Genomic DNA, 18,352 nt, shown 5'->3' with positions numbered 1-18,352 from the left:
ATTTGGTCGGGGGGTGTGCCCACAGGGACCACCAGGACGCACTGTGTCTGGGCCTAATAACAACCTACTTTCTCACTCAAGTATAAAGTAAGACCAACAAGACAGACAAATTTCTAGACAATAATCCTGAATTAGAGAAACACAGCTTGTTCAAAATGCCCATGCGCGTTTTATTAATAAAAACTAACAGTGCCAAGTTAAACAAGTCAAACAATTAAAGTCTCTTTATATTCCATAAAATATTACAGAAAAGTTTATTTGTGTTTCAATAAAAAGACTATCATTTCAGAACAGGCAGCTAACAGCAACTGTGCAGTTAATGGGTTTTGTGAATAAACTTTAAAAGAGACTACTGCCTGTCCTTAAATTCCTTTTCCTTTTTATAAAAAAAGAACTATTAAAAATGATTGACAAATTTTGAGTTAAAAAATTGTTAAAACATTCTCTATATTTAATTTCAATTTTATAATAGATTACAGGAAGATGCTTATGAAACAAATACAACATTTGTTTCAGTACATGTTTTTAAATGATAGACTTATAAGTATGTAAACAACTATATAATAAAAGGTTTCCAAATGCTGCCTGTAAGAAATCAGGCAAATTTTACCATAAGCAATAAACCATTCCAAGCCTTCCAGACAGTCTCCATAGCCGCACCAGCGTGGCAATAAGCCCTAACCAAACAAACAAAAGCACTTTGCAATTTGTTGCTGCAAATAGGGAGAGAAAAGAGTTGATAAGCTTGATGGAATCACAACAGTCAATATAATTTAAGGGAAAATAAAGTCAATAAGGTTGATGAAGTTTATTGTTTAGAAAGTCGAATTCTGCTGTTTGCTTGGGGCTCTGGACACAGTACCACTGACCAAATGGAACAATCCACAGAGTCCTGCTATCCACCAGCGGGGGTGCCGTCCAGACTCACGGCAAATAAATGGCACCAGGTGCTCACCATCCACCACAGGAGGGTGTTTTATTTTCATGGATGTGGATGAAATATAATTTCTTCAGCAGACTCAGCAAAAACTGTTCAGGGGCGAAACTGAACTCTGCACTTAGAGAAAACCAGAAAAATGAAAACACAAAATCCTAAAAAGTAAATAAACGCTCTGCATCAGCACACTGGTATCAAAACACACATCCACAGCACGTCCTAATCCTACGGTAAACAACCCTTGCTTATCAGAGGTGCATATCTAAATTCAATAGCTTACCAATATCTTCTTGGGAGTAGGCCAAAAGGAAACAGAAAACCCACATTAAAAAAAAAAGTTTCTTTTCCCTAAACGTTTTCCTGAAGCTGAATTTGAAGTGGGGAGGACGTCAGTCATCCTCGTCATTCTCATTGAAGTCATCGTCATCCTCGTCATCCTCCCCGACGTAGGACACTGGGGTCTCCACCCTGGAGCCACTGTACTGAGACCCGTTGGAGCTTGTGGCCAGCATCCCATCTGCACCGTTGGTCAGGTCACTGCAAGGCAGGAGGCGGATGAGGCAGTCAGTGCAGAGCAGTCCACTCGGCCTCCCCTCACCTCAGGGCCTGCGGCTGAAGGACAGGCTGCGCCGAACAGGTGTCAGTTTTGTCAGTCACACACACAGAACTGGGAGGTCATGAGTGTCTGCACTACAGCACGCCAGCACTCTGGCACTCACTCCATCCCCGTCTGGTTCTCCTCGGACCCTGTCTCCTGGAATCCACAATGCCAGAAATAGGAGGCTGAGCAGAGCCACAAGCTCCCTCTCCCTCACTCATCATTCCATCAGGAGCAGTGCCCAGAGGCAATGAACTGAAAAACTGTTAGATCCCTCCCTCCAGGACTTTCACTCATAACCAGCAACAGGAAAAAAAGAGAGCCTGGGGCAGGACAGGATGTAGTCCAGAGCACGGCTAGAATCTAGCAGCATGGACTGGGAACCCAGAGGGTTTGCAGCACCACAAAAACCTACCACTAATCACAGCTCACAATGTTCCAAGATTTAAAAATGTTTTCCAACTGCATAAAAATATATGCATATATTTTAATATATTTTAATAGTATTTATTAACTACAATGAAAATGAGTCAATATGCCTTTGATGAAGTGATTCTGTATCTTAGAAACACGTCAGAAATGGTGAGAAATTCAGCCGCAAAGCTGCTCACTGTAGTTTTCCTGATAACTGGGAACTGCCTAGATGTCCTTTCATGAGGTACTTTCATAAAATGTCCCATCATGCCACTTTGAAAATTGGTATTTCATAAGAAATGGTAGTAGCTTTGTTTCCATTGTTATGAAAAACTGACAAGTCTGAGAATCACATCCATGAAAAGGATTATCTGATGATGAAAGTCCTAAAAACACCCACATTTCACCTCATGGAAGAACCAGTGTTAAACATGTTTACAGACTGACCCCTACACATTCACACACAGCTGAAGAGAAAGAGAACCGGCCTCGGTCAAAACCTTGTTACCAGGCACTGTGACAAGTCCCTTCTTCTATCACCACTTCACTGATCCTTGCCACAGATCAACGACTCATCACCAGTCTCACCTTACAGGTGAGGCCAAGACTGGAAGAGACTGGCTTTGTAACCCCAGAGCTGGCCAGGAAGCTACATGCACCCCTGACACACTTGTCACATCTCACGGCCACAGCACATTCCAACACAGGCTCATGCGCACTGCAACTCACTACGTCGTGCCCTGTTATCTGGACCCACAGGTTACTAAGTTCTTAGATTTCCAATTAAAGATTTTATGAACACTTAGGATTAATATAAAGTAATACTACATATTGTATCACAATGCAATATAAAAGTCAATAAAATCTTTGTTTTGTTAATATCTGTTGTAAAAGCTATATTTCTCTTTGAAGCACCAAGATAAATACCTAGGGACATCATTCTACCCTATGGGATGGCAGGTCAAAGATTAAATACGAATTTATTTAAATAAAGGCCCTTTAATAGCACAGAAATAATATATATAAATACAATAAAATGTAAGGTGAAAATGCATGGAAGAAAACATGTGCGTTCTGACCACAGATGTGTTCTGAAAAGAAAGTGCACTGTGACCACAAACGTATTCTGAAAAATACATGCACTGTGACCACAAACATGTTCGGAAAATACGTGCGCTGTGACCACAGATGCATTCTGAAAAATATGTGCACTGTGACTGCTCTGAAAAATACGTGGACTGTAACTGCAGATGCGTTCTGAAAAATATGTGTGCTGTGATTACAGATGCGTTCTGAAAAATACATGCGCCATGACTACAAATGCGTTCTGAAATACAAATGCACTGTGACCGCAGACGTGTTCTGAAAAATAGGAGAAAAAAACTAGAAATACTTGCTGTTATTTGGGCTGCCCGGGACAGAAGGATTTGGGTGGTTTTCATTCCTACTTACTTTTTAGGTGATACTTTAACAAAAAAAAAAACAACCACCACGTATTACTTTTAGTTTTTAGTGAGGAGAAACCAACTAGGAAAAGCAGCTCTCCACACAGGGAAAGCCGGTGGGGCCACTGCCTGGGAAGACAAGCACGTCGGAGCAGCCTCAGACCTGATGGCCACATCTGAGACGTCCACCCTGCCTTGGCCCCTGGGCCCCACAGGAGGCCCAGACAATGCTTCTCCCACACCCTCAACCGCTGTCACCTGGCGGAGAACCTCGTGCCGTTAGATGTGGAACCTGCTGTCGTGATGAACACACCTCCAACAGTTCCCTGAGCCATTTCTGAAAAAGGAAAGAAAATGAAGCAAATGGTCACGAAACAGAAACAACACAAGACACACAGACAACCCGCAGTGCCGCAGGATGGACAGCTGGGGAAGCTTCCAGACATCCTTCACTTGTCCAGGATTTTCTGCACTGTGCCACAGAGGACATCCCGCTGTGCAGTCACATAGCCTGTCTTCCCTAAAAAGGCATGAACAGCCTTGCAATACCTGCACACACTGACTTACAAACAGCACATGTGTGCTGCTGTGTCAGTATCATACCCATCATGAAAGAGAATGATCAAGGAACAAGCTGAAACCCTCTTCCTACAGCCCATCCTGGCAGCTCCATGAAGCACACGACAGAGGGCGGGTCAGGGCCCAGCCCACATGGGCAGCCAGACCCCACTCTCAGCTGATGATATGGACCAGCCAGATTTTCACAAGATCTGGGATGGTTTAGGAGCTCAGGGAGGAATCTCTGACCCTCTCAGGGAGTAAGTCCACACCCAAAGTTTAGGCTGACAAGAAAAGGATTGGCAGATACAGCACCTTCACAATTTCTCACCTTAAAGCCACCCTATCTAGGCTGGGACCCTACGGCCCCACGGAAAGAATTCACCAGAATCAGAAAAAAGTCCCTTCAACAAAAGCTCCTGTGCTCCCGGCCCTCCAGAGCAGGCTGCCAATGATGCTGAAATGCTTTTTCTTGGTCACTTTGCCCTAGTGACCAATCAGCTACTGTCAGTGGGGGGAGGGAGGATCAGCAATCCAACTGCACTCCTCAAAGAATCTCAGCTTCTCCTATTTCTGGGCCTACTTGAAGGGTAAAATCCTGACTTAGCACCTCCTCACACAAGCCATATGGGAAATCCACATAAGCCTCCTGCAGACTCAAGGCCCTGTATCCAGCAAGTGAGGGCATTGGCTGGACCCCGCCCCAGCCGCAACCCCACACCCATGCCCCTCACAGCCCCTCTGTCATTGCTCCTGGCCCTCCGTACTTGGGCCCAATCTCGGCAAGACACACCCCGAGCCAGGAGGGGAGGGAGCTATCCAAGGCTGGGCCCATTCCTCACACCGGGTTATCTAGGAATGGAGTTATCTGGTTAGCCACATCGGGTTATCTGGGAACCGCTGACCTGTCACGTATGGCTCCAGAGCCTTTGGGACCAGACTTCTGGCCATTTTAAGGTCTTCGGCAGAGCAGCTCCCGGACTCCAGCCCGCACGCCATGCCCATCCGCTTTAGCACTTCTATGTCATCGTGGATTTCAAATGTGTTATCAAAATTAAACAGATATTCGAATCTGAAGGGGAAAGGCACAGTCAGAAAGACAGGGTCTCCCCGCAGAGGCAGTGCATGCTGGGGTAGAGCCAGGACAGCTGACCTGCTGCCCGCCACACACAGCCTTCAGGATCCCAGTCCTCGGCATCTCCTCACAGAATTTATAAACTCAGAAGTAAATGAGATAAGAAGCAAATCAAGGCCCATTCTCTCCAGGAGGACACGCCCTAAGGCACGCGCTCCTGGGACACAGACTTTCCACCAGCTGCCCGGCAGCTGCCTCCCGCCACCCCATGATGGACAGCTACCCCAGCAATTTGTGCAACATTTAAACTTGTCCTAGGGACAATCCCAACAGGGTCAGCTCCCTCAAAAAGACACGCACAGTCTGGAAACGTCTGCCTACCCACAACCTACTTGTCGTTGGAGATGCTACAGTCAATGACAGTCTTCTTGCTGGTGTTGACGATGATGAAGGGCAGGTGGATGACCGAGTTGGGTGGCGGCGGCCGGCTGGCCTGCTGCTCTGCATGCCGGTTTCTCTGCACCAGGTTCTTGAAGGCAATTTGCTAAATAAAGAGGAGCCAGGTGGCACATGGCGGCACAAGAACGCAGACCCTGTGCTCAAGGGGTCCTCACAGCCCTCCCTGTGCCCACACAACAGCGATGAGTTGCCTTGGACATTTGAAAGGCCAGCACCGGCCGCTAGGTGCTGACCCCTGCAACCCCTGGAGAAATGCAGTCAGGAAATGGCATCCTGAGGGGAGAACTGAGCGAGAGCAGGTGCACAGCCATCTGTGCCTGGGATAAAAGCATCCTCTGTGACAAGGGTGCTCAACTGAACACCAGTCTTGGAAGTCGATTCCCTGCTGTCCGTGAACTCTGAGACCACCCACACAGTGGCACCAATGGGGTGACAGCCTTGGAAGGGGTGCTGTGCTGAGGACTTTGCCCACTCCGGAAGGTGGAACACGAAAGGGCCCGTGTGCTGCAGAGGTGCTTCTCGGGGAGAATGGGCCCTGCAAGGCTGAACCTAGGGCCAGGCCGTCAGGGCCCCAAACCAAGTGTTCCACTTGGAAAGAGCTTCCCTGCTTTAATGTAGAGCCAGGAGAATCCCTTCCACTCCCGGCCACCTTGGATCTCACCCCGCTTGGCAGGCACTAGGACACTGGCAGGCAGAACCGTCCCTCCTGACAGTCCCCACAGCCCCCAAGGAGCTCCCACCCACGAGCCTCCATCACCACGGCCGCCACACCGTCCCCTCTGGGAGGGCTTAAGCATACCTCTGTTAGGGCAGCAGCCAGCTCTACAACGAGCACCTTGCATCCAACCCCCTCCACGCCAGACACGGAGCCCCCAGGGGTACCCCCTACCCTCAGCAATCAATGGGAGGTAGGGGAGGCCAGCTCCAGAGCCCTGACCAGCACTGTCAAGACCCAGGTGCGCAGTGCCCACCACAGTTTTGGAGGCCTCGCCTGGGCCTGGGCCTTGGGTTAAGCACCTCTGAGGGGATTTTCCAAATGTTGCTTTTGCATGAAGTCATCCCTCCAACTGTGTTTTGCCTGTTTAGACACTGTGACACGGGATACGCACATATACACACATGCATACATGCACATATGCACACACACGTACAGGCACATGTACACAGGCACACACGCAGGCAGACACAGGCACAGACGCATGCATATGCACAACCTCGCTCTGGGAACCAGGCCCACGTTGCCACACCCATGAGATGAACTCAAGGATGTTCATGAAATTTACATTCAGAATCTTAAAGCAGTCATTTGATTTACCACACAGGAGTGTAACCCAAGCTGGTACACTGCTGTTATAAAACTAAGTGAGTAAAATAAAAATTACCCACCTCCAAAGTATTCTCTTACCTGTAGAATAAGTTCTTGAAGTTGAGACTGTTTCTGTTTTATTCTTTCAAGTCTCCTCTGTCTTTCCACCTTCAAAAACAAACCACCCAAGCAGAGAATCATCACAATTGTTCCCTACAGCGTTTAAAATAAAACCCATATCCTCGCAGTGTTACCTATGTTTACCTTGAATTTAATCGAAGGGATATGGACAAATCTAGACATAGCAGGTGCTACGAGATACAGGTGAGTTTTTCTTTGATTGTAAACTATACCTTCTCCCCTCTCATTTCTTGGATTTAACTATGTTATCTAAAAGGAAAAAAAAAATCCTCCAAACAAGGATTCAGAATTAACCTACAGTCGAGTTTAACACACTCTAGTGGGCCTGGGCCAGCCACGCTCCCTCCCAACAGCCGAGACTGAGAAACGCAGGGAGACATCTGTCTACATGACCGTCTGCCAGCCAGACACAAAGAGCACAAGCACACGGAGCCCAGACCCGACTGAGTGACCAATGACAAAAACATCTACACAGACCAGAAGGGAAATGAAGGCTGAAGGGCACCTCTAAGTTCTGACATTCCTGAGCCGAGTTGGTGGGCAGACCAATCCACTTGATCTCCTTCTTCTCCTTGGAGATGATGTTCATAGCCATCAGCACGTTTAAGGCATCGTAGACGCGCCGTCTTATGTTCTTCTGGTCATAAGCCTGGGGATGACAGGGAGTGGTTTCCAAATGATCCAAAAGAGCCTGTGGATCCCACCTGAAACTGTAGGCCATGTGCACTGGCTCAAAGGGGCACCCCGCTCATGGAGCTGTCACCGCAACATGTCCTCGGGGAGTGCTCCCACCCTACAGATGATGCAGGCCGAGACAGGGCTGTGCGAAGCCCGAGTGTGTGCCAGGACGGGAGCTGGGGTCTGTCGAGGGTGGAACCCAGCGGGTGAGGAAGGCGTTACTGCATTTCTGGGCAGGGGAAGCTGGTGGAAGAGCAGAATCAGCCCACCTGCTCACTCACTGGAGATGACACAGCATCCTGCCAGCAAATGGGGTGGGAAAAATTCTTTCATGTTGTACTTGGAATTTTCTGCATGTTTTTAACTGTTCCCAATTTTAAAAGGGTGAAACATGCCACACTGTCGGGTTCGGCTACTCAGCCTCTCGAGCCCCCAGCACACACTTACTGACTCGTTTGGTAAGATGTGGTTGTCAGCAGCGCTGAACTCTGCAACCAGCTCGTCCGCCACTTCGTTGTAGGATGTGGTCCCTTTCCTCTGCACCTTCTCGCAGACCTTCATGGAGAAATGCCGCAGGCCCTTGCCATTCTTCTCTCCTTTCCTGTTGCGCTTCCTTCAAAATACAAAGGAAAAAAGAAGCGACCGTCAGCACTCTTGAGCATCAGCAGAATCGAGGAATGCTTGTACCTGAGAGCTCCAATGAGCTGCACAAAAGGGGGCCACGTCCCACAGGTGCAGCAGATCCAACACGTGAGCAGGCCAGGACCCCCAGCCGAGCCCCCAGGCCCAGTGCTTCTGCAGGTCAGAAGGTGAGTGTCTCCCCGGCAGGCTGCACCTCCATCCTTCGAAGTGTCGGGAAAAACAGGAGGCGTTCCCAGGGCCTGAATCAGTGTGTGGGAGGCATGTCAGTACACCAAGCACCACTTTTCTAAAGAGGGCAACTGGCAACAGGAACGATGGGACGTCTCGGTGTAAATTGGGGAATTTTTAGGACAAATTTCAGCAGGCTATAATCTCATACAGCTGTGATGGCCGCCTGACAACAGGTGCAAACTACTAAGTGTGCTTCAGGTCAGGGGACAACCCAACTGCGTACACTCTGGTCAGTCCCCACATCGAAGGAAAGGCCTCTCAAGGTTTGGTTCCTAACTGGTGAAGCTTTAGGCGCTGAGACAGGCATACTTTTGTAGCCGCGTGTGTTTGTGTGTGTGTGTGTGTGTGTGTGTGTGTGTTGTGTGTTTTAAGGAAAGACAGAGCTCGTCAGATTTTGCTTTAGTGGAAGGAGCAGCTCTGGTGGGACCACCCGCGGGGGCCATAACTCCCGGGGCCGTAGAGGCTGAATTCAGAGTCAGAGGCTGAAATCCGTCCCATGTGCTCCCAGCGCAGACGAGGAAAAGTCTCAAGTCCTGCAGCGAGAACAAGGCCAGCTTCTACCTGTCTTGGTCAAGAGCTGCCAGCCCCTCAAAGAGCACCCACTCACTATACCAGACACCAAGTGGGGTGGGCGGTGCCCAGCCTGACTTCTCTATGACCAAGGCAGTGCGCCTTGGCCGCACACCTGTGCAGGGCAGGATGATGGGTGGGTATGATTCGGAGGCTGACATCAATGCGCGTGGGAGCCCCATCGCACAACTATGTGACACGCGTGGCCCAGGAGAACGTGGAGCTGCGAACCGCAAGCAATCCTACAACTCTAAGGGTCCAGAGGGAAGTGCTCACCCGGCAGACCAAGGTGAGGAGTCGGAAGGCTGGTTCTGAGAGGCAAAGTGAGTGCTGGGGGTGTGTGGGCTTCCTACCACGAGGGTGTTTGATGCTGCTGGTCTCTGAGGCGTACCAATTACCTACAGTCAAAAAAGACAATTCAGTCAGTCAGTCCCCTCCCACACGGCGAGGGTGCCACGCCCACCATCTGCTCGCCATCCGCAGCCACTGCTGAATTCCATTAACCGCAGTGAGCAGGAAAGACGCCCGGGGGTGGGCGCATCCTACACAGTGACGGCACCACCACGCCTGTTCTGAACATGGCTCACCTTCCTCTCATCAGCCACAGGCATCTTCTCCAATTAGACACAAGCAACAAGTAACTTTGGATGACCCAAGCAAGCCAAGAACAGGACAGGGCAGAGCGTGACCCCCAAACCACACACAAAGGGCTAACGGTGGAGGTGAACAAGGGGGCGGATCAGATTTCCATACAGGGCCCCTCGGCACGTTTCTATTTTTCCCTTCACCCTCTTTTACTTCTTTTTAATGATATGGATGAGGATGAAACTGTACCCTTCCACGGTACTAAAAAGAGGCCTGAAACCAAAAACTGCTCTCAAAAGACAAAAGCACAGACAAAGTGACAGCAGCTGCTCCCCCAGCCAGCAGGGTGACAGCCACATGGTGAAAACCATCGTATGGTCACGACCAGGTAGCCAGGGTTACCTGGTAACCCTGCGCCCTGGAGCCCTGTCAGGGGGAGCCCACACCCACAACAGCATGAGGCAAGAAGGGAGGGTGACCAGCACTGAGAGCAGGAGGCGAGGGAGTCCATGCGCCCATGGGGCTCACACACCTGGGCCCCTCTGGGGGGAACCAGAGGCAACGCCAGTGTGGACGCTGACCCACCCACCCCACCCCACAGCACACCTGAGATGGCAACAACTGTCTCTTCCTTAAGGAAATTGCTGGCTGGTTTGACTTTTAGCAAAGTCTTATCACTTTAGTTCCATCATGGATGTTCAAGTGTTCATACCTGGGGACACGCAGACATTCCCTCGTGGGGGCAAATAAAACTGACTTTTCAGAGATCTTGTTGCATGACTTTATCTAAACTGGAAACACTATTTCTCAGGAAATGTTAAGTCATTCAATCCACAACAAATCAAAGTGCCTCAGCAATTAAACTGCTTGTGTGGACATGCAGTTTCTGTTACAGGGATTGGAGCTGGACACCTGTATGCTGGGGGAGGCCTCATGTGGCCAACATCCTGAGCTGCTCTAAGCTGGTGCCCTCCCCAGCTCCCCTTCTTAGAGGGATAAATGCATCACCCGCGGGGGCCCTGGCAGCAGCTGATGGGGACACTTTCCAATTATCCCTAGGCCAGATCACCTGTCAGCTTGTGAGAAGAAAAACATTTCAACAGGACTGATCTTTTCATCGACACTCATGTCTCTGATGATGAGAGACTCATCAGAGTGTGACCTTCTGTGGATCACCCCATCAGCAAGCCGTGAAATCAAGCTAGTGAATTTTCTGCAAAATGAAACAACAGAAAAGACCAGTCTCCTGGTGCGGGTGGATGTCCTGGGAAACTTGTTTGTTCAGTACGTGTGTGCGTGCTGCTGGGGCACTGGGCTACACAGGAGATTTAAACAGCCGACAACATGACCCTGCAGCCCGTGTTGCTAGCTGAGCGCACTGGCCCTGCACAGCTTCCTGCGCTGAGTTCAGGGGATGCCATTCTCCGAGAGTTGATGTGAGACTGAGAACCTGCCAGCTCCACGCTGGGCAGCTCTGGCTGGCTCTGTGCATACCACACGCACAGGCAGAGGGGCTGGAGAAGTCTGCACACAATTCTAACCCACCTCATGGGTTCAACTCCCTTTCCTGGCAATCCCAGGACCACAAGAGGCTCTGGATCTTGGCCCCAAGACAGATGCAATCACCGTGGCGCTGTCCTCCACTCGGGAGCAAACCGACTCACAAACAGCAGCTCTGACTTACAATGGGGAACATCCCAATAAACCCATGTGAGCCGAAAATACCCTAAGTCAGCTGGGCACGGTGGCTCACCCCTGTAATCCAGCACTTTGGGAGGCCAAGGCAGGCGGATCATGAGATCAAGAGATCGAGACTATTGTGGTCAACATGGTGAAACCCTGTCTCTACTGAAATATAAAAATTAGCTGGGCGTGGTGGTGCATCCTGTAGTCCCAGCTACTCAGGAGGCTGAGGCAGGAGAATCACTTGAACCCAGAAGGCGGAGGTTGCAGTGCAGTGAACCCAGAAGGCAGAGGTTGCAGTGAGCCGAGATTGTACCACTGCACTCCAGCCTGGCAACAGTTTTTTGTCTCAAAACATAAAAAAAAAAAAAAAAAAGAAAAGAAAAGAAAAAAATAAGAAAATACCCTAAGTTGAAATGTATGACCATCCACCTCTGCTACCGAACTGACGGCTTAGCCAGCCTACCTTACACATGCTCAGATCACGCACGTTAGCCCAGTCAGGCAGAAGCATCTTGCACAAAGCCCACTCTAGTCAAGTGTGGGTATCTCATGATACTCACTGAATACTGCACTCAAAGTGAAAAACAGGATGGTCACATGTGCACTGGAAGCAGTTTCCACCAAATGTGAGTTGCTTTCGGACCATCTTAGAGTCAAAAAATTGCAGGTCAAACCCACTGTAAGTAGGGAAGAAGAAAAAGCCAGAGGGCAGGCACACACCAGGCATCCAAGGATGTTCACCAACAACCTTTCCTGAAGACAGGACTCCACCTGGAGCACCCCGAGACTGCACTGCCGGTGCACTGGGAACGTGTCGCTACAGAGGCGAGGCCTTGCAGGAAGCTCTCCACACTCTCCTGCTTTAACTGCTCCCTGTGGAAGGCGCCGTGGCATCAGACCCGCACAGGGCTGGGCAAGGGTGCCTGCGCCTTCCCCTGCGTGCCCCATGTGGCAGGTCCCCTCTCTGCCTCTCCGCAGCACTGTCCCTACTCCTCATCCATCACCTGCTGCTCACCAGCCCTGTGAGCCAAGTCAACATCGCCGGGGCGGCCTGGAGCCAGCCCTCCCAGGAATGGGACGCAGTGGCTTCACTCCCGGACCTGGTGCAGGTATATTCGTTTCCTACCTGGTGCACGGGAAGCTGGCTGAACTTGGGCCAGCCGCCTGTGCCACAGGACGCCTTCCAGCCTCCATTCAACAGACATGGAGCAGGCTCCAAGCCTCACTTCCCTACACCAGGAGACGCACTCAACAGCCACAGGAGCCACAGCAATGCGCTAAAGCCCTGGAGGGCATGTGTAAGCAGAAGCACAGGGAAAACAGGAACCAAGGAGGTGCCAGAGGGTGGACAGGACAGTGCCAGGAAGGACAGTTCAGAGCTAGGCCCCTAGAAAAGGAAAGGAGGTTTCGGAGGTAGTGGCCACACTAACTGGTGCACTGGGCAGAGACCCTGGACAGGGGAAGTGGCCATAGCACCCTGAGGAGTGCTGCCCAGAGCTGGGAGGTGGCGGGTCTCACTCCAAACAGGCATTTCCAGGAGATCCAGGAGCCCTCTGGGAGCAAGAGGCAGGCAAGGGCTGCAAGGTGACAGGTACACCCACTCCTCATCCCTCAGATTTAACAGCGGCTTCTCCAAAGGATGGGCTCCACCCTCATGACTCCCCTATCCGCCTCCCGTGGGGGAGCAGGGGAAGTGATCCGGGCATTGCACGCCACAAGGGGTCTCTCTTCCTACTGTGCTCATGGCTGGAATCCAAGCTGCGCTTCAGAGGTCAATGACATGGCTTCAAACAAGGCATTTGACCCTAAAGCTTGTGGAGCTTCCACGCCAGCAGTCGTCAGAAAACAGAGCACGAGGTGTTAAGCCTAGCCTATCACAGCAGACGACCTGCTGGGGGTCCGCCTTTCCTGGGGCCAGCCCTCCTCCTCCAGGAGCCCCCCACCTCATCGGCTCCTCAGGGAGCCTTGGAGCTTTAAGGCAGCGGTCCCCAACCTTTTGGTACCAGGGACCAGTTTCATGGAAGACAGTTTTTCCACAGACCAGGGTGGGTGTGGTTTTGGGAAGAAACTGCTCCACTTCAGATCATCAGGCATTAGATTCCCACAAGCAATGCATGGCCTGGATCCTACACACGAACTCCACGGTGGGGTTCGTGCCTTTATGAGAATCCTGATTTGACAGAAGGTGGGACTCAGGCGGTCACGTTCGCCGCTCACCTCCAGCATGCACCCGTCACAGTGGGTTCATGCACCTATGAGAATCTAACACCACCGCTGATCCAACAGGAGGCAGGGCTCAGCAGTCATGCACTGCCATGCTCTATCGCCCGATGTGCGGCCGGTTCCTAACAGGCTCAGGGGCTGGGGACTCCTGATTTAAGGCATCCCTTCTGCCCTACGAACACGCTTTTCGCACCTTCCTTTCACACAGTCTAAAAACGGATTACAATGTCTCGGTGTAGCGTGGCCCCACTCAGACACAGAATCCTAGAGATGGACCAAGGTTAACTGCAGTGCTCCAAGAGCCACGGCCAGCAGCACAGCTGCAAAGGAAGGGCCACAGGCCTGGGTGTGGGGGCTGCTTCTCGCCAGGGGCTCACAGGCTGCTGCTCCTGCCAGCTGAGCACATCTGTCCCACACACTCTTCTGTGCATGTGCTAAGCTCTGCAGCGCCACAGGCTTCACAAGCATTTGCACCTCAAAAGACCCTGACCTTGACGGGTGCTGTGCCTGCTGACTGGTGAAGGTCAGAGATCTAATGACCCCTACCACTTTCACTCACATGTCAGACTGAACCCAATCCCTCGAGCCAGAATGAGTCTGTCCCATTTTTTGTAAACCTGTGGCATATAAAACGGTTTAAGAGACATTTGCCGTCTGTCAGCTTTAATTCCCATCACTGGGATTTTGCAAAGTGTAAAACAGCAATGACAGGCTCCACCCAAACAGGTGAATTTAAATCAGGAACTTGACTTTCAATGACGAAGTTTAAAGCACGTCAGTAAGATCATCTTCCATTCATTTTCCTCCCATGCATCGTACCGGCAGTAAGGACAGAAGTGGTGCTACAATTATTCACCAAGATAAACTCACCGATAAAATCCAACTTAACAATCAAACTAATTATAAAGCAAAACCAGGGCCGGGCGCGGTGGCTCAAGCCTGTAATCCCAGCACTTTGGGAGGCCGAGGCGGGTGGATCACGAGGTCAAGAGATCGAGACCATCCTGGTCAACATGGTGAAACCCCGTCTCTACTAAAAATACAAAAAATTAGCTGGGCATGGTGGTATGTGCCTGTAGTCCCAGCTACTCAGGAGGCTGAGGCAGGAGAATTGCCTGAACCCAGGAGGCGGAGGTTACGGTGAGCCGAGATCGCGCCATTGCACTCCAGCCTGGGTAACAAGAGCGAAACTCTGTCTCAAAAAAAAAAAAAAAAAAAAAAAGCAAAACCAAAACTGAATTTAAGCTTTTATCAAAATGGCATTTACTGAGAAGCTGTGATCAGCTGTATAACATGGTAGGGCTTTCACAAACCGCCCCTTTCAATGGCCACAAAACTTCTGCAGAGCAAGGTTTTGTCAACTTTCACTGGCAGAAAAGGGGCCACAAGAGCTGCCTGGGATCTGGAAGTGCTCACTCAGGACAGCTGCGCGCGGCACACACGGGGGCAGGGGGCTCGGCGAAGCGGAGTCCCATGCAGGTCCCAAGGCTGCGACTCACAAGCCACTCTCTCTTAAAACTCACATCCTAAGATCTGTTAAAGAACAGAGAATTTCAAGTGTATTTAAATAAACGGAAATAGCAGGAATGCATATCAAGTAAAGACTGAAGTACGAAAATGACCAAAACACCCCTGGTGTGTGCTCATCATTCTCTGAAGAAAACAGGATTAGACCACAGGGAGACGCCCTCGACAGCAAACAGCTCAGTACAGAGCTTCCCAATGGGACTGTACCCTCGACAGCAAACAGCTCAGTACAGAGCTACCCAATGGGACTGTACCCTCGACAGCAAACAGCTCAGTACAGAGCTACCCAATGGGACTGTACCCTCGACAGCAAACAGCTCAGTACAGAGCTACCCAATGGGACTGTACCCTCGACAGCACAACAGCTCAGTACAGAGCTGCCCAATGGGACTGTACCCTCGACAGCAAACAGCTCAGTACAGAGCTGTCCAATGGGACTGTACCCAATAGGACTGTACCCTCGACAGCAAACAGCTCAGTACAGAGCTACCCAATGGGACTGTACCCTCGAGAGCACAACAGCTCAGTACAGAGCTACCCAATGGGACTGTACCCTCGAGAGCAAACAGCTCAGTACAGAGCTACCCAATGGGACTGTACCCTCGACAGCACAACAGCTCAATACAGAGCTGCCCAATGGGACTGTACCCTCGACAGCAAACAGCTCAGTACAGAGCTGCCCAATGGGACTGTACCCTCGACAGCACAACAGCTCAGTACAGAGCTACCCAATGGGACTGTACCCTTGACAGCACAACAGCTCAGTACAGAGCTGCCCAATGGGACTGTACCCTCGACAGCAAACAGCTCAGTACAGAGCTGCCCAATGGGACTGTACCCAATGGGACTGTACCTTCGACAGCAAACAGCTCGGTACAGAGCTGCCCAATGGGACTGTACCCTCGACAGCAAACAGCTCAGTACAGAGCTGCCCAATGGGACTGTACCCTTGACAGCACAACAGCTCAGGACAGAGCTACCCAATGGGACTGTACCCTCGACGGCAAACAGCTCAGTACAGAGCTGCCCAATGGAACTGGGACACCGAGGACGCCTGGGGACACCTGAGGGACAGGAGCAGACAGGTTCTCATCCCACCTGGGGGTGTTAGATCCTTGTAGGAAGACAGGACCACAGCATGGGCGGAGCAGGGTGAGGGGTGCAATGGATCAGGAGGCCGGGGTGCAAGAGGCGCTATGTCCCCACAGCCCAGGGCCGGCGGGAGCAGGGCCTCAGCACCATCACAGGACCAGGAAGGAGCCTCAGGCCCCATAAACCAGTCCCCAAGGAAGGACTGGAAGCCCGTCCTAGCCTTGGGGTGGCAGTGTCCCGCGCCAACAGCTCCACTCACAGCCAAACCTGCCCACCCGGTGCCTGGGGCCCCATTTCTGGTGAGGTGAGGCTGCAGGATTCTCGGATTGGCTCCCACCATCGAGGATGCAGAGGGCGGACAAGAGACAGGAAACAGCATTGTCAGAAGCAGCATCAGCTACCAGCAGCGGCCTGGGGAAGGGGGATGCACCACCTCCCGATGCCCAAGCGCTCCTCTCCTGTGTGCGGCGAGGCAGCAGCATCTGCTATCACTGCCCCAGGGCCAACGCACGGCTACGGCCAGGGCCCTACCCCTCCCTGGCTTCCAGTGTTGCCAGGAGGGCCAGGGCCAATATTTGGCCTCAGCACTTCAGAAGCCCTTGTTAGATAAGAGCTATGAGCTCTGACACAAAGAGGAAGCTGCCTCTGGCCGGGGCCGCGACCCCATCCACCTCCCGCCAGTTACTGGAAGGATGGTATGGGCACGCAGGAGTGCAGGGGGCGCCATCACCTCTCCCACAACAGCACAAGGGCAGCTGCAGAGGGCCGTGGAAAACTGAGCACTGGCCGTGAGCTCCCTGATGAAGGGAAGGCCCACGCTGCCACCAGAGCCCAAATCCAATCACGCCTGGGAACGCCCCCAGCCACGCTCATGCAGTCCCGACCCCACCCAACTGTCCACTCCTGTGGGTGCCTTACCACTTGCTGGGCAATGTTGACATTGGACTGTCCAAAGGTTTTTGGCAAGAGCTGCTTCCCAAGTGGGTTGACAGTGGAGGGGTGAACGGCCACGAGGGACACCACACCTGCAACACAAGGACACCAGGTCAGAGGCAAGACTCCTTTTCCAAATTCAGGCTAAAAGTAGCCGTTCTAGCAAGACAGCGCTTCGAATCAGAGACACTGAGCTTTCCCCACTTTTACTGTCTCAAATCCATGGCTCAAGAGCAAACACCTCCACGGAGCCTATTTCTCAATTAAAACCGTAAGTGGGGGCATGCTGACACAGCCCAGGGGACACAGGCTGAACATCCACTGCTCAGGCCTTGGCAACATCTGCTACAGAACGTGCTGGTGGCACCATGGCCTGGAAAAGTCTGATTCTGACAATTATGGAGCAGAATTCCAAAACTAGAGTTAATTTTTATCCCAATATTTCTCTATATGGCTGCAAAATTAGTTTGGAAATCTAATAATCCACTTTCCTCAGAAAGGAGAGCCACAGTTGTTCCTAGAAAGGAGTGTGCCTTCCATGGAGGCTGCGCCTCTAAACACACAGTGCCCTTACAAAGGAAGTGGGGAATGCCTCTGCAGGAGACGTGAATCCTCTCTCCTCCAACAGCGGTACGCAAAAGGTCCAAGGGACGCGGCAGTGGGTGAGAGTCACGCAGCATTCACACAATAAATAGTAAAATGAAGTGTAATGATAAAATTCCAAAAAATGGCATCACCGAGCGGAGAGAACAGAGGAACCCATAAACCAGATGGTAGTGAGCACCCTGGGAAATGAGGTGGTCAGCGCAGCCCAGGAGTGGCGTCAGGGCGCCACACGGAGGTAGGTAGCGGACAGCCCCCCATTTGAAAATACACAGTACCCTCAGGTGAAGAACAAGACAGACTCTCGGGTCATGACAACATCAGGTGAGGAGAACTCCCTGATCTCGTCATACCTCGGGCCTCTAAAAATGCCCAGTCTCCCAAGACAGCCGCCCGTCTGGAGCTGCAGGGCCCTGGACCTCCTCACAGGCATCTCCCTCCATTCCCACCAGTCAGCAACAAAATGACTTACAGAAAATTGGTGAGACTCTGTAACACGTTGCCTTTGCGATCTTAAGTTTCATTCTGGGGCCCTTTACAACTCATGCATTTTAAAAACATCTACTGCTTTTTATGCATTTCTTTAGGATATATTAAATAATGAATTTTGCTGCTAAATAAGAACACTTGATAATTTCTCTTAATGTCC

General features: G+C 51.2%; 1 protein-coding gene across 6 annotated transcripts in view; it reads right to left on the bottom strand.

The window, feature by feature from the left end:
* Positions 1–146: 146 nt before the first annotated feature.
* The window catches only part of TFDP1 (transcription factor Dp-1), a 62,737-nt gene continuing 44,531 nt past the window's right edge, over positions 147–18,352 (bottom strand). For all 6 annotated transcript variants that reach the window (XM_035294795.3, XM_035294788.3, XM_035294805.3 and 3 more), the window contains exons 4-12: positions 17,086–17,192; positions 9,331–9,452; positions 8,059–8,224; positions 7,439–7,582; positions 6,892–6,960; positions 5,420–5,571; positions 4,858–5,024; positions 3,653–3,731; positions 147–1,474 (exon numbers count right to left, since the gene is read on the bottom strand). In XM_035294795.3, coding sequence (XP_035150686.1) covers positions 1,327–1,474; positions 3,653–3,731; positions 4,858–5,024; positions 5,420–5,571; positions 6,892–6,960; positions 7,439–7,582; positions 8,059–8,224; positions 9,331–9,452; positions 17,086–17,192 — 1,154 coding nt within the window. In that variant the 3' untranslated portion in view covers positions 147–1,326. The remainder of the gene's footprint in view (positions 1,475–3,652; positions 3,732–4,857; positions 5,025–5,419; positions 5,572–6,891; positions 6,961–7,438; positions 7,583–8,058; positions 8,225–9,330; positions 9,453–17,085; positions 17,193–18,352) is intronic.

The sequence above is a fragment of the Callithrix jacchus genome, chromosome 1 (genome assembly GCF_049354715.1).
Source record: "Callithrix jacchus isolate 240 chromosome 1, calJac240_pri, whole genome shotgun sequence".
NCBI classification, from domain to species: Eukaryota; Metazoa; Chordata; class Mammalia; order Primates; family Cebidae; genus Callithrix; species Callithrix jacchus.
The sequence above is the reverse complement of the archived record's forward strand: the minus strand, read 5'-3'. Positions and strand labels throughout refer to the sequence as shown.